This window comes from Rousettus aegyptiacus, unplaced genomic scaffold (assembly GCF_014176215.1).
Source record: "Rousettus aegyptiacus isolate mRouAeg1 unplaced genomic scaffold, mRouAeg1.p scaffold_m13_p_14, whole genome shotgun sequence".
Taxonomy (NCBI): domain Eukaryota; kingdom Metazoa; phylum Chordata; class Mammalia; order Chiroptera; family Pteropodidae; genus Rousettus; species Rousettus aegyptiacus.
Genome location: NW_023416289.1, coordinates 6984221 through 6998419, shown reverse-complemented (window position 1 = coordinate 6998419; position 14199 = coordinate 6984221). Strand labels below are relative to the sequence as shown.

General features: G+C 44.1%; 1 protein-coding gene across 6 annotated transcripts in view; it reads left to right on the top strand.

Moving 5' to 3' along the window:
- The window catches only part of CES5A (carboxylesterase 5A), a 225524-nt gene that overhangs the window by 164319 nt on the left and 47006 nt on the right, over window positions 1-14199 (top strand). For 5 of the 6 annotated variants that reach the window (XR_004954212.1, XM_036231288.1, XM_036231289.1 and 2 more), the window contains exon 2: window positions 12571-12735. The exons of the other annotated variant lie outside the window; for it this stretch is intronic. Coding sequence is in view for 4 of the 5 variants with exons in the window: in XM_036231288.1 (XP_036087181.1) it covers window positions 12571-12735 (165 nt within the window). In the remaining variant the exon portion in view is untranslated. The remainder of the gene's footprint in view (window positions 1-12570; window positions 12736-14199) is intronic. 6 annotated transcript variants of the gene reach the window in all.

Here is a 14199-nt window from a genome sequence, read left to right as displayed (position 1 = left end):
AGAATGGAAACTTCGTGAGAGGTATTTCGTTCACTTCTATATCTGCAACATCTAGAATGGTGCTCACCACAGGGTAGGTGCCAGATGAGTGTTTGTTGAATAAATGAAACCTTAATTACCTGGCCGTTTGGGGATGTCTCAGGTGGGAAGGTCACTTAAGCAAGACGGTACTCCTCATTCTGCTTCTTACTTGCCTGAGGACCTTCCACATGCCTCTTTCCCTCTCTGGAAGCTGACAGGGTGGGATAAGATGGTCATCCAAAGTCCCTTCCCAGTCTGACCTTTCATAAAGCTGGGAAGTAACCAGCTGTGACAAAGAAGAGTTCAGGCACCTCTCATGGGGGTTTTCTCACGAGGGCATTGAAAAAGCTGGAGTCCAGGCAGTACAATGCAATACAGTTAAAATGGTTTTTATTTTTTATTTTTTTGAGTTATAGTTTCTCCTTCAATAGCATCCCCCTCCCCATGGAGACGTTACTGCCGCCATGTTTCTACTGCACAAGTGACTTTCCCGTGAAGCCTGGCTCCAGCTTTTCCAGGATTACTACCCAGTGTCGTCTTACCTGTAGGGAGTAGCCCCAGGGTGCTCGGCTCTCTTTTCCCATTCTAAGCTTCCAGCCCCCTCTGCGCCCTCCCCCAGCTGGTGTTCTGTGACTTGCGTTAGCCTCATGTTGAGCAGAGTATATGCCCTTGCCTTTTGCTCTGGTCAGTGGGATGTGATCAGTTGTGACACCAGCAATGGCTTAAAAGAGGCTTAGGCTGTGGACGTGCCTTCCTGGGCTTCTTTCATCACTGTAAGATAAATCTGCTTTGGCTAGCCTACTGGTCCAAGAAGAATTGAGGGATACTTGAGTTGGCCTGGACCAAACCCAAGGCCAGAGCCGAACTCAGCTGAGAGATCAACTTAGTGAGATCAGCAGAGCTGCCCCAGCCAACCCACACATGGATGAATGAGAAAAAAATGATTGTTTTAAACCATGATTATCGGGATGGTTTGTTACACAGAATTATTGTGGCCGAAGCGGATTGATACAGCAGTCTTCTAAAACCCAGCCCCGAGTACTCACTCTCCCAGGAGACGTTCTCTGAACTCAAAGACTTCACCTACCAGTAAGAGTTTCAGGTCTGTTTCAAGTCCGTGGGGCCAGCGATTGATGGAGACCGAAGAAGGAGGGACAGCAGCAGAAAAAAGGGAAGACGGGCAGCCACGACTGCTCGATTATGCCGTGTGATGACTGCAAACGAGAAGAGCCAAGGTGAAAAAGATTTCCTGGAGGAGCTGGTTCGGTGAGGCTGGGGGTGGCGTCCTGCCTTGCGGCTCCGTTCCCATTCTTTTCACAAGACCTCCCTACAGAACAGGGGCCCAGTGACCTTGCCGTTGGCCTGAAATGCGGTCTGACCTGGGGCTCCTGGGTATATCAGACTGGGGCTGCAGGGCACCGCTGTTCTGGCAGGGAAGATGACACCTTCCGAATGGACATCGTGGACATTTAGAATCAAGTCCTGTCAAAATATCCTGCTTTGCATGTTAGGAAAGTCAAGGAGGGAGGTACTTCCCTCCCCCCTCCCCCCCCACAACCCCTCCCCTGCTTCTTACCCAATGAAAAGATGATGTTTCTAGTGCTTAAGTGGATTCCAAACGCTACTGTGAATTCCATTTATTATTCATACAGCTTCAGCTCCCACAAGAACCTGAGTGCCTTACAGGAAGAAGGGAGCATCAAATCCATGGCACATGGGAGGAGCTCAGGGGTTTAGATCGTGGGGCACAGGGGAGGGTCCGAGGAGCTCACGGTGATATCTATAGGAAGGTGGCTCAGGAGCCTGGTTGAGGGTAGTGGGATCAGTATGGACAGAGCTGGGACCACCTCTAAGATCATCTGGGCCTAGGATATTTTTCTAACTTCCCCGGTCCTGAAAATCATAAGTCACTTGTTTAAAATACAGATACCCGGCCGCACCCCTGGAGATCCTATTTCAGTAGCATGAAATGGGGTCCCAAAATCCATACTTTTAATAAGGATGCCAGGTGATTTTGATAACTAGGCACAGGTAGAAAATAGTGCCTATCAAGCTGCCTTGTTTTATAGGTGAATAAATTGAGCCTCAAGGAGGGGTTTTGCCCTAGATCTCAAAGCCCCAGTTAGTGCTAGAGTTAATCTAGAAAAAGATCTCTGAGAGCCGAATGGCACGGTTTCAGATGGCCGGTTTGCAGCCACCTGGGACGGACAGTGTAGTCTGCAGATTCACTGGTCTCTTAATCCTCTACTTTTGGCTGCTTGGTTTTTTTTTTTTTCTCTCTCTCTCTTTAAAAGCAGCCAAAGGCAGGGGTCCTGGAGTCAGAACGAGACTCACATCCTGTCTTTACTTCTGACTTGCAACCTCAGAAAATTATTTCACTTCTCCGGACCATCGATATGGACATTCAGTCAAATAATGTCCATGTACCTAGTAGGTGCTCAATAAATAAGTCTCGTTTCCTACAAAATGCCAGACTCTATTCCAAAAACCATAATAATTTGTATTAACTCATTTAATATTTTTAAAAGTCTATTATTAACCCCATTTTAAAATTAAGGGACGTGAAAAATACAGAATTAGACGGACTTCCTCAAAATCATGCACGTAGCAAGCGAGAGGTGGGGGTGAAGTCGAGCTCAAGCTGTCTGTAGTTCCCGTCTTTTCTTTGAAGGCTCGGCCTGGGTCACAGTTACTCAGTTTGGCCCCTGGCATAAGTAGACATAAGTGCTTGGTGAGCTCATTTGAGATTTAAAGGCAGAACAAGAAATGTACTTCCAACGTGGCTGAAGGTAGGGCCCGGGGCCAGTTAGAGAGAGGCAGTAAGAGGCCTTGAGGGAGAAAGGCCTGTTGTACCAAGGAAGGTGAGGCAGGGCTTCTAGGACCAATCCCTAGGAAATAAACGCTGATTTCGGGCCAAATAATTAGCATCGAAACGCATGGGAGCCAGGAAGTTCCCCTGCACTGTCACCTGCAGTAAAGAAAAATCTAGACTGAACTGGCTGCTTCCATTAGAAGTGATATAACGAGCTGGCTTTGGCCTAGTTTTCTGAAAGCAGGCGGCCCCCAGGCTCTCCCACACCCTTCTCTCTGAATTTGTAAGTGACAGCTACCGCCATCTAGTGGTCTGAACTGCACTGCTCGAGCCTGGGTGGGGCAGTGCGTGGGGAAACTTGGACCACAGGGACTTAGAAGATGGCTCTGGCTTCCCTCCTTGCAAGGATAAGAGCCTCTTATCTTGGTAGAGACTTTTATTCTGTTCAAAGTATGTCCGTACTTTTTACTTCATTAGGTCTTCTCACCAATCCAGTGAGGTGGGCAGGGACCATTAACTCCATTTTAGAGGTGAGACAGCATGTCCCTACAGGGAAGGGATCTTGCCTAAAAGCTGCCTTGTCAACTATTAATGGAACTAAGACTAGGACCCAAATCTTCACAATACCAATTTCTGGCCCAGAATTGACATCTAGAGGCACTGTCAGGTCATTTGAAATCTCCTTGGACAAGGAAATGAAAGATGATTTTTATCTTGGAGGTCTTAGGCACTTCTCTGCATTGGTGGTGGTGGTGGTGGGGAGGGTCCTTTTTAGCTCAAAGACTGGCGAGCCTTTTCCTTGAAATGAGACTCCTCAGGTGGGCTATCCAGGCCAATAGTGTTCATGTGGGAGGTTTCGGGAGATGAATACCACTCCTCCATCTCTAGAAGCTAGTACAGGGCAGTCGCTTAGGACTTATCGAGTTCAGGCGCCTTGCGGTAAAGGTGGGGAAATCAAGAAAAGAGAGGGGACGACTAGGCTGTCGACACCCAGTGACAGAACCGTGGCGAAACGCTTTCCTTCCCAGCTGGTCTTTCTGTTTTACACATGCTGCCGTAATAACTGTGTGCGGAGGCCGCACTATTTCAGGCAGCTATAACTGTTCTAGCTCAGGATGAAAATCAGGCTCTAGTGTCTTGCAAGTCAAACCAGGTACAAAGGAAGAGAGAAGACCCTGGACAAGGATGTTTATTTCCGCATCTATAATATCAGCAATTCTCACACTCCTCAAATGACATCTTAGGCAGAACTCAAGTGCGTAGAAGGGGTAAGAGCGGTGAGAGACGTGGAGGCAGACCGCCATGCTGCCCCTGGACATCTCTGCAATGCCTGGGAGAGAGAGACCGCAGATCGGAAACCAAGGCACTGCGTAAGGAGCACTGGGCGAGGGGTCCTGACACCTGAGCCCAGGTCCGGGCTCCGGCTCCCGCTGAATGTCGGTGGTGGCAATTCCTTCACCCTGATCCTCTCCCAGGGTCCAATCTTCCTACTTCCTGGGGCTGAGAAGATCAGATGGAGGGAATAGAGGTGAAAATGTTCTGTAGAAAGTCAAGGATTCTATTTATAGAGGGTTTCTTTTCTTCTTACTCAATAAAGTACATTTTATATGTAATAGAAATGTACAGATCTTAAATGTTCAGCTCTTTGAGTTCAGAAAATTGTAATCAGCTGTGAAATCGCTCCTTAAAACAAGATAGAAAGCATTTCCATCACTCCAGAAGGTTCCCTTGGGCCCATTGCTAGTCAACCTTTCCCCCAGGCAATTACTGTTCCAATTTCTATCATCTTATCTTAGTGGCGCCTGTTCTAGAACTTTGCATGAATGAAGTTACTCAGTATGTACTCTTTTGTGCCTGGCTTTTTTTTTTTGCTCACAATAATATTTTTGAAATTCACCCAAGTTGTTTTTTTCCTTTACTGCCGAACAGTATTCCATTGTATGGACATACCATGATTTGTTTATTTTCCTGTTGAAAACATTTGAATTATTTCTGGGTTTTGGCTATTATGGTTAAGGCTGCAATGAGCATTGTTGTACATATTTTAAGTACACATATGTATACGTTTCTGTTGAAATGGGAGCAGAATGTTGGAGCATGTATAGGTGCATGTTTAACTTTATTAGAAACTGCCAAATGGATATCCAAAATATACCATTTTATATTATAACAGCAATGCGTGAGAGTTTCAGTTGGTCAGTAGAATTAATATTTGGTAGTGTGGGTCTTTTTTATGATAGCCATTCTGGCAGCCATCCACATCTCGTTCCCATCTGAGGAGAAAGCATTCAGTCCTTCACTATTAAGTACATATAATATTAACCGTTGGGTTTTACACACACACACACACACACACACACACACACACACACACACACGTCCTTTATCAGTTTGAGGAAGCTCCCTTCTATTTCAGTCTTACTGAGAGATTTTATCGTAACTTGGTGTTGAATTTTGTCAAATTACTTTTCTGGCTCAATTAATATGATCATGTGTTTTTCCCCTTTAGAATTGTAATGTGGTAATTATATTGATTGATTTCCTAATATTGAACCTGCCTTGTGTATCTGCTATAAATCTCACATGGTTATATGTTTTATTCTTTTTTATATATTACTGGATTTGGTTGCTATTATTCTGTTGAGAAATTTTCATGAAGGATATTAGTCTGTAGTTTCCTTTTTGTTACTATTTTGTATGTTTTCGATATCAGAGTAATGCTGGCTTCATAAAATGAATGAGGATATGTTCCCTTCATTTTAATTTTCTGGAAGAAATTATGTAGAATTAGTATCATTTCTTGAGCTATTTTGTAGAATTTGCCAGTGAAAGTACTGGGCCTGGAAACTTTTTTTTGGGGGGGAGGTTATTAACTACAGATCAATTTCTTTAATATTTATAGGACTATTTAGGTTATCTCTTTGCTCTTGAGTGAATTTTGGTTGTTTGTGGTTTTCCAGGAATCATTGATTTTATCTTAGTTGTTGAATTTATGCGTATTGATGTGTTTGTAGCATTTCCTTATTCTTATAATAGCAGCAGGATCTGTAGTGATAGTCTCTCTGTCATTTCTAATATTAATAATTTGCATCATTTTTCTTTCTCCTTTGTCAGTCTTACCAGACACATTTCAATTTTATCAATCATTTAAAAAAAAACAACAACAACAACGACAACTTTAGGCTTAATTAATTTTCTCTATCATCCTGTTCCCAATTTCCTTGATTCTGCAAATCTCTATTGCTTTCTTTATTCTGATTGATTTGGTTTTCTTTTGATCTTCTTTTTCTAGTTTCTTGTGGTGGAAGTTTAGACTACTGATATGACACCTTTCTTCTTTATTAGTATAAGCATTTAAACTATAAATTTCCCTCTAAGCACTGCTTTAAATGCATCTCACAAATTTTGATATGTTGTATTTTTGTTTCATTCAGTTCAAACATTTAAAAATTTCTCTTGAGACTTTTTTTGACCCATGTATTATTTAGAAGTATGTTATTTAATTTGCTAGTGTTGGAGATTTTTCTTTTCTATATCTCATTGATTTCTAGTTTAATTCCAGTTTAATTTCTAGTTTAATTTCTAGTTTTCTTATCGATTCAGCCACCCTGTCTTTTGTTTGAAGCATCTGATTCATTTACATTTAAAGTAACTGTTGGTAGATCTGTAGTGATTGCCATTTTATTATTCATATTTTCTGACTTTTCTTCTTCTTTTTAAAGAAGTCCCTTTAACATTTCTTATAGTACTGGTTTGATGGTAATGATGTCCTTTAGCTTTTTCTTGTCTGGAAAACTCTCTTCCTTTTCTAAATGATAGCTTTGCTGTATAGAGTGATCTTGGTTGCAGGTCCTTGCTTTTCATTACTTTGAATATTTCACACCAATCCCTTATAGACTGTAAAGTTTGTGTTGAGAAATCAGCTGACAGTCTCATAAGACCTCCCTTGCAGGTGACTAACTGATTTTCTCTTGCTACTTTTAAGATTCTCTCTTTGTCTTCAAACTTTGGAATTTTACTTATGATGTGTCTTGGTGTGGGCCTCTTTGGGTTCATCTTGTTTGGAACTCTCAGCTTCCTGGGATTGTATGTTTATTTCCTTCACCAGGCTAGGGAAGTTTTCTATTATTTTTTAAAATAGGTTTTTATTTCCTTGCACGCTCTCTCTCTTCTCCTTCCAGTACCCCTGTGATGTGAATGTTGGTATGCTTAATGTTGTCCCAGAGTCCCCTGTAAACAATCTTCATTTTTTTGGATTCTTTTTTTTTTTTTTTTTGCTTTTGAGTGTTTTCTGCTATTGTATCTTCCAAATCGCTAATTCGATCCTTTGCAAGTGACTCAAATTATGCAACAAGGGTCATTTCTGAGATTTGTGGGAACCAATGGAATCCAGAATTTCTTTCTATTAGAGTTAACTACTAGGATAGAATCTTGTCAAGCTTGAGAAGAATTCATCTGAGAGTGAAAAGGTGCATTAAGGAAAGTGGGCTGGGGAGGGAGAGAGGTAAACTCTCAATGAGCTTGTCCAATCACCTAGACCCAGCCATTTCTGAAGCCCGTAGACACCCCCCACATTCTGGAGTTTTAAGGTACATGAGCAAAAAAAAAAAATTACCTTCCTGAATTAGCTAGTATCAGCTGGTGTTTCTGTCACTTATTACTGAAAGAATCTTAATACATATCTTAAGTTTCCTTTCAAACCACTTAAGTTCCTTAGTCACGATTCTGGGGACCCATTGTCCTTTAAGACATAGGATAGAATCCACTTCCTTAAGATAGCCAATTGGTGATGTTATAGTTGTCTAAACAGAAACAGTTGTCCTTAGAGAATCTCAGCATGAAAACTGGCCAGAGAAGCATGGAGCCAGAAAGAAGCACGTCTGCATCTGTTGGCAAGATTAGTGTGCAGGGCAGGCTTTGGGCCAGGGTTTATTTTTAATAATCAGAAGTCTATCTTATTTTTGAAATGTGCTGCAGCTTCCTCCTTTCCCTCCTTTCCCTTACCCCATGGAATCTAAATTTCTGGGAACTTGGAGATGACATAACTTATTCACCCCAGGACTCAATATTCAGGAAAGAAAAAATATGTATGGGTGGAAAAAAGACAGACTTTTTAAGGATGGGAAAGGAATATTATCTGTTTCTCTGTAGTATTTTGTTGTATTTGCTAAGATTCATCCGGTTCTAAATCGGGTATATAACATTTTGGGTAGGTCAGTGAGGCATATGTCCAGTTTGGTTGTCAGGATAATGGCCTTGAAAGCATGGACACCTTGGTTTTGTAGCCCAAGATTTTACTGATGGAGAGAAGGAGGACCCTTGAAGGAAAGGGCTGTGCCCCGGGTCACATGGAAAATTAGCCACAGAATAAGAATTTTACTCCAGGGTAGCCAGCTCCATCTGTGTCCCAAAGCCTTTCTGTCACGGTTCGCACAATCCAGATTTCGTTTACAACTTTCCCACTTCTCCAGACGTTCCCCTTTGAGGGAGGGGATTCCCAAGGTGTGGATATTCTGACTTGGCTTGGCCACCCTCCGTCTGTCTGTCACTGATTCATCTGGCAGTCGCCATGGGGGCCTGTTTAGCACAGCAGGGTTGGACCAGGCAAGGTGTGAAAAGTGCAATGGAAAACATGTAACCTGCTGTGGCCGATGGAATGTGAGCGGAAGTGACACGTGCCACTTCAGGATGGAGGCCTTCGAGTCAGCCTGGCTTATTGCTGGGTCACCAAACAGTGGTTTTTTTTTTTTTTTTTTTTTTTGAGCACCTATTCTGTGCCATGCTTTGTGCTGGGAAGGGCCAAATCGCCCCTGCCCCACAGGAGTTGACAGCTCAGCAAGGGGGTGGATATGGAAGCAGTTGTCACACAGGGTGATTCGGATGGGCCAAAGCTATGTCACGGGCAGGACAGATCGCGGAAGGGAATGGTCATCTCTGCTGCGGGGTACAAGTTAGGCAAAGCTTTACCCAAAAAACACAGATTCTGAGCTGGATCTTAAAGAACGTGTCAGGTTCTCCAGATAGGCAAGGTACATAAGAGAATTCCAGCAACAGACTGCCGTCTCCACCTTCTTTCTTATAGCATTTATCAATATCACACACATATCTGCCAGGTCCCCTGCGGTCCATTTGCTGCCGTACTTTACCTCTTCATGCCTCAGTTTCCTCATCTGTAAAGTGGCGATTATAACAATGCTCCCTCATTAGAGTTGTTTGAGGATTAAAATATTTAACATGTATGAATATGCATGATGAATATGAGAGAGACTCCAGTTCAGAGTAAGCTTCCAGTAGGTGTTTAAAAAGTACAACAATTTGTATACAATACATGCTCAAAAATATTCCCTTCATTAACGTGCTCCTTAACTTCAAGTAACCCCTCACCTAAAGTAAAAATTTTATTCTGGCTGTTGGGAGACTCTGGTAGCCCCATGTTTGCTCTAAAAAGGGCATTCCTCCCTTGTATTAGCAAATTTTCTAATTTGTATTTGTGTCACTCAGTGATTGGTCAAGCCTGAAGGAGCACCTACTACTAAAAATCTAAGAGACACAAAAGACAAAATCTTAGTCCTGGCTCTAACACTTAGGAATCAGCTGGAGAAACACAAGGTATGCTTGGATACAACCATAACGAGACACCATAGGACAACCCTATTTCCAGTCTGTAGGTGCTTTCACATAGAAAATATCATGGCCAGAGGGATGGACATGAGGTAGTTATCTGATTTGGCAGAGAGATCCCAGTGGATTCCCAAGTGGACTTTCCAGCAAGTATTCCAAGCAAACACACTAAGAAAGGGAAGCCATTGTCCTGTAGGTCTGCAAAGATGGCATTGTGCAAAGCTAACACCAAGGCTCTCCTGTCTCTTTTTCTTTGTTAATACTTTGAGGCATAGGAAGTAGATTTCTAAATATCACAAGAATCTAAGAATACCTCTGAGAATGGTCCAGCTCCTGGGGGTCCGAGGAAAACTGGAGATGACGGGGCCCCAAGGAGGCTTGAAAGTGTAAGTGCCGCATTGAAGAAGGCCGAACTGAGTCAGAAGGAAAGGCCTGAGAACATAGACGCTCCTCTTTGACGACTGCGAAGGACCCATCTACAAACTGGAATTTTGGCAGCAAAGGCAGTTTCAGCTTTTGTGTGTCATTTCTCTGACTCAGTGTTTTTATATGTTGCTTCCTGTTTATTAAATTCTATTCCTGATAACTTCGTGATGAGAGCGTTGGCAGGCACACTTGTCTCACATTTCATATGGTCTCTGGAGGACTAGGTGGAGTGTGTGTGTGGAAGGAAGGATATGCCAAAAAAGGCATTAACCAATGCATCTGATTACCAGGAGAGTTCAATGAAAAATGCACTGACAATGCATTTACACACAGACATTTACCCAGGGAGAACCTGAGGTGCCTGATTTTGAGGAATAAAATGTAGAATTCAGAGTTGGGAGAGAGTGGGCTAGAAGACTTTTAGGAAGACATGGTTCTTGACCGGTCCTTGAAGGAATATGCTTTTTGAAGCAAAATTGTAGTAAACGAATACTTACTGAGAATCTACTATGGGTACTGTACTTGTCACTTTCCTCATGAAAAGTGGAATACATTTCTGAGTCTGGCCTGTGGATCAATATTGTACCTATATTTATTAACAAATATTTATTGAACACCCACTACGTACGAGAGTTTTCTCTATCCCATGTGGTGACATATTTCTTATATTCATTTATTTAATCAACAAATATTTACTGAATGGCTACTAAATGCTTGGAATGAATCGATCAACAAAATTATGATCCATACCCCTCTTGAAGTTTACATTTTAGTGGGGAGAGGCAGAAGAATGAACAATAGATATAATCATTATAATTATACAACATGTTAGAAGTTGCATAATTTATAACACGGTAATATAGAAAATGTTGAGTACAGTAAAGGAGATTAAATATATTAGGGTTGGGGCTAGGTCGCAATTTTAAATAGGGTAGTTAGGGAGACCTCACTAGGAGGGTAAAATTTGAGCAAAGCATTGAGAGATGAAAGAGAGTGAGCCGCGCAGATATTGGGGGGAGGACAGACTATGCAGGAGAAGAGCAGGTGCAAAGGCCCTGAGATAGGAACCTGTCAGGTGCACCTGAGGAATGGAAAGGACACTGGTGTGGCTGGCTAAGGGTGAGTGGAGGTGGTGAGGCCAAAGGTAATGAAGGGAAGTCAGAGTGTGTAGGGCTTTGTAGGCCATTGTGAAGAATGTGGCTTTAGCGCTGAGTGAGATAGGCGCTCTCGTGGAGCTTTGAGTGGAAGCATGACCTAATTTGCTTTACGTTGCAATAGAATCACTCTGGCTGCTGTGCTGCGGTGGTCCAGGTCAGAGATGGTGGTGGCTTGGACTAGGGTAGTAGCAGTGGAGGTAAAGGAAGTGATGAGATTATGGATAGATGTCTATATACTATATAGGTGCATTATATATAAATTATAAATATATCAGTATACATATTACATGTTGTATCTATATATAAATAGCTTTATTGAGATGTAATTCATATACCATGTCATTTATGCATTTAAAGTGTACAATTTAAGAAATACGCCAAAGTTTTTGAACTGGGCATCCAGAACCATGGAATTGCCACCTGTTATTATGGAAGGAGAGAGTGGGTTCATGAGGCGGGAAGAGCAGTAGTTCAGTTTCGAACATGTTCAATCTACACCCATGTGCCAAAGCCAGAAACCTGGGAATTATTCCTGACTCTCCCCATTCCCTTACCATCCACCCTAAACCTTACATCTGACCCATGGACAAGTCAGACCCCATCTATTTCCAAAACACATTTTGAAGAAGTCCATTTCTGTGGCAGGCAAAGTACTCACCAGATACCCCAGGTCCTCCCCTGTGTTTCCCATTGTCCTTTGCATTAAGATGAGAATCATATGACTGATTCGGGCCGATGGAGCCACTACTGGGGCTGACGAGGGTGGGCTCCAGGACCACAGTTGTGTCGTATAGGACCTGGACCCAGGAGAGGAAAGTAAGGCACTTGCCTCAGGTGTAGTCTTCAAGCGGGGTCCCAAAATCAGTAATTACAGTAAATAATATTTTAATGCAATAGTTTAAAAATTCGAAAGTAATGCAAAACATCCACTGTGAACAAAACACCAAAACTTTTAACAGAGACATGGACTTGTTCACCTCCACTCAATCCTCGCCCTCTCAGAGGCTGTCTTTATGTACATTTTTGATATTTTGTTCATCATGAACTTTTTGGGTATTAATTCGAATTTTTAAAAATATTGCAAGAAAACGGTATTTATCATGACTGCTGAATATTGTCAGTTCCTCCATGAATTTTGTGCCTCACCTGCCTCACCCTGGTCCCTACCCTGGTGTGAGCGGCGGGGGGAGTTGTGCATGAGAGATTCAACCCACTTGTGAGGACGCGGGTGGGAGGAGATGTGCAGGCAGCCCTGCTGCTGGCTCCCCCTTCGGTGTGTTCTGAGGAGGGGGCAAGAGGGGGCTTCTGTCAGCAGCCCATCTGTACTGCGTGTCTGCCAACCCGGCTTCTGAGCCAAGCGCCCACTTTCCTCAGCGAGGCTGCTGGGGAACCGTTCTCCCGGAGGTGGGAAGTATTCTACGGTTGGACTGGTCTTTGCCTTGGGGCTGATATGAGGCGGTCCCCAGGAGCCGAAGGACCCTTATCTGCCTCCTTCCAGTGCTCACCCTGATCCATTCTTCTCCTTGATTACAGCTCACATGTGAACCCTGGTCCTGCTGTGACTTCTCTCGTGTGGTCTGTGCAGAACTCACCAGCCCCAAGACCCCATGGGCGTGTGGACCCGTCTGTGTCATTGATGTCTCAGACTGCCCAGACCTTGAACGTGACTTACCTCTGTGGTTCCGCAGGCCACAGCTGGTAAGCAGACCCCAGACATCGATTTAGGGTCTTGAGTACATGCTAGAAGGTCAGGGTTAAGTGAGACTTCTGAGTATCGAGGACATTGGTGGGACTGTTTAAGGCTGTCAGATTAGCAGCATGTTGTCTGAGGCTCAGAATAAAGAAATGAGAGGGGTAGAGGGTATGGGAGAAAGGTGCTGACTCAGGCATCAGCAGACCCAGGGTTTAGTCCCAGCTGCCGGGCTACCTACTTAGTGTGATCTTACACAAATCTCTTTGCCTCTCTAAGCCCCAGTTTCCCTGCGTGTAACATTAGGAAATTAGGTCGAGGGGGCCGCGGTGTTTCTGATACCTGAGTATATACTTTGTATTCTGGAAGGAGCTCCAGAGGAGAATTTATGGTTCTGTTCTTGAGAGTGAATCATTAAGCTGGTATATCAGCTATTGTTACAATGATGCTGTATGACAGATTAACCCCTACTCTTAGTGCCTGAGACAGCGTGATTTATCCTTGGGCTCACAGTTCTGCAGGTCAGCTGCCACTTAGTGGACTAGGCTGACCCCCAGGCTCTAGGCTGCAGGTTGGGTACAGGTTCATGCCACAGGTATAGGACATGTACTCTGCTCTATAGTCACAATGGCACAAGACAGTAAGTCAAACTGGGCAAGTAGGTGTCCAGTCTCTCCTCATTTCACATCTTCTAATGCCCATTGGCATTACCCAGGAGGCACTGGAGGTAAAACTAATCACAGGGACACTGGCTTCTTTGTGGCCCTTGGAATTGCTAGACTAGGAAACTGTTTCTCCAACTGCGTGGCTTCCATGTTGCACGAACCTCAGGAGAGCTCTAGGCGGGCCTTGATGGCCGGACACGCCCAGCCCCCCTGCAGGGAAACACAGGGTGTAATTGCCCGGAAGCTGGCGAAGGCCATGAAGGGGGCAGCGCTGCTCCTGGGAGTCACTTGGGGGCTTGGTTCGTGGCCTCGGACCTTCTGTTATTAATTCTGTGTGGGGCTGAGAGCTGAGCCAGCAACTCCACTGAGACCATCGGCCGAGATGGGAGTGGGGTAGGAAGGGGCTCCAGCAGGCCACTGCCAAGGCTCCAGAATGAAATCTGCCACACAGCCCTGGAGAGGGCACATGGATCCTCTGCTCAGAGGGATCTGGGCGTCCTTGACTGCACTCTGGGGATCCACCCTGGGGGAGATACCGACCTTGGCTTTGAGATCTGTAGTGGTGGAGAAGTGGGAATGGATAAAATCTTAGTAAGTACTATTAGTGCTCATGATCAATCTCTGAGGTACCTGTGGTTCACAGACGACACCGAGGTTGGGAGGTCGAGAAACTCTCCCAACCCCGGCCTCAAGCGTGAGGAGGCGTTACGGTGTGACGAAGAGAATGGGCCGGAAGTCAGGCGGCTCCAGCTTCCGATCCCCTTCTTATGTCCCTTCTGTGGCTTACTCTGTGAGATCATGGACAAA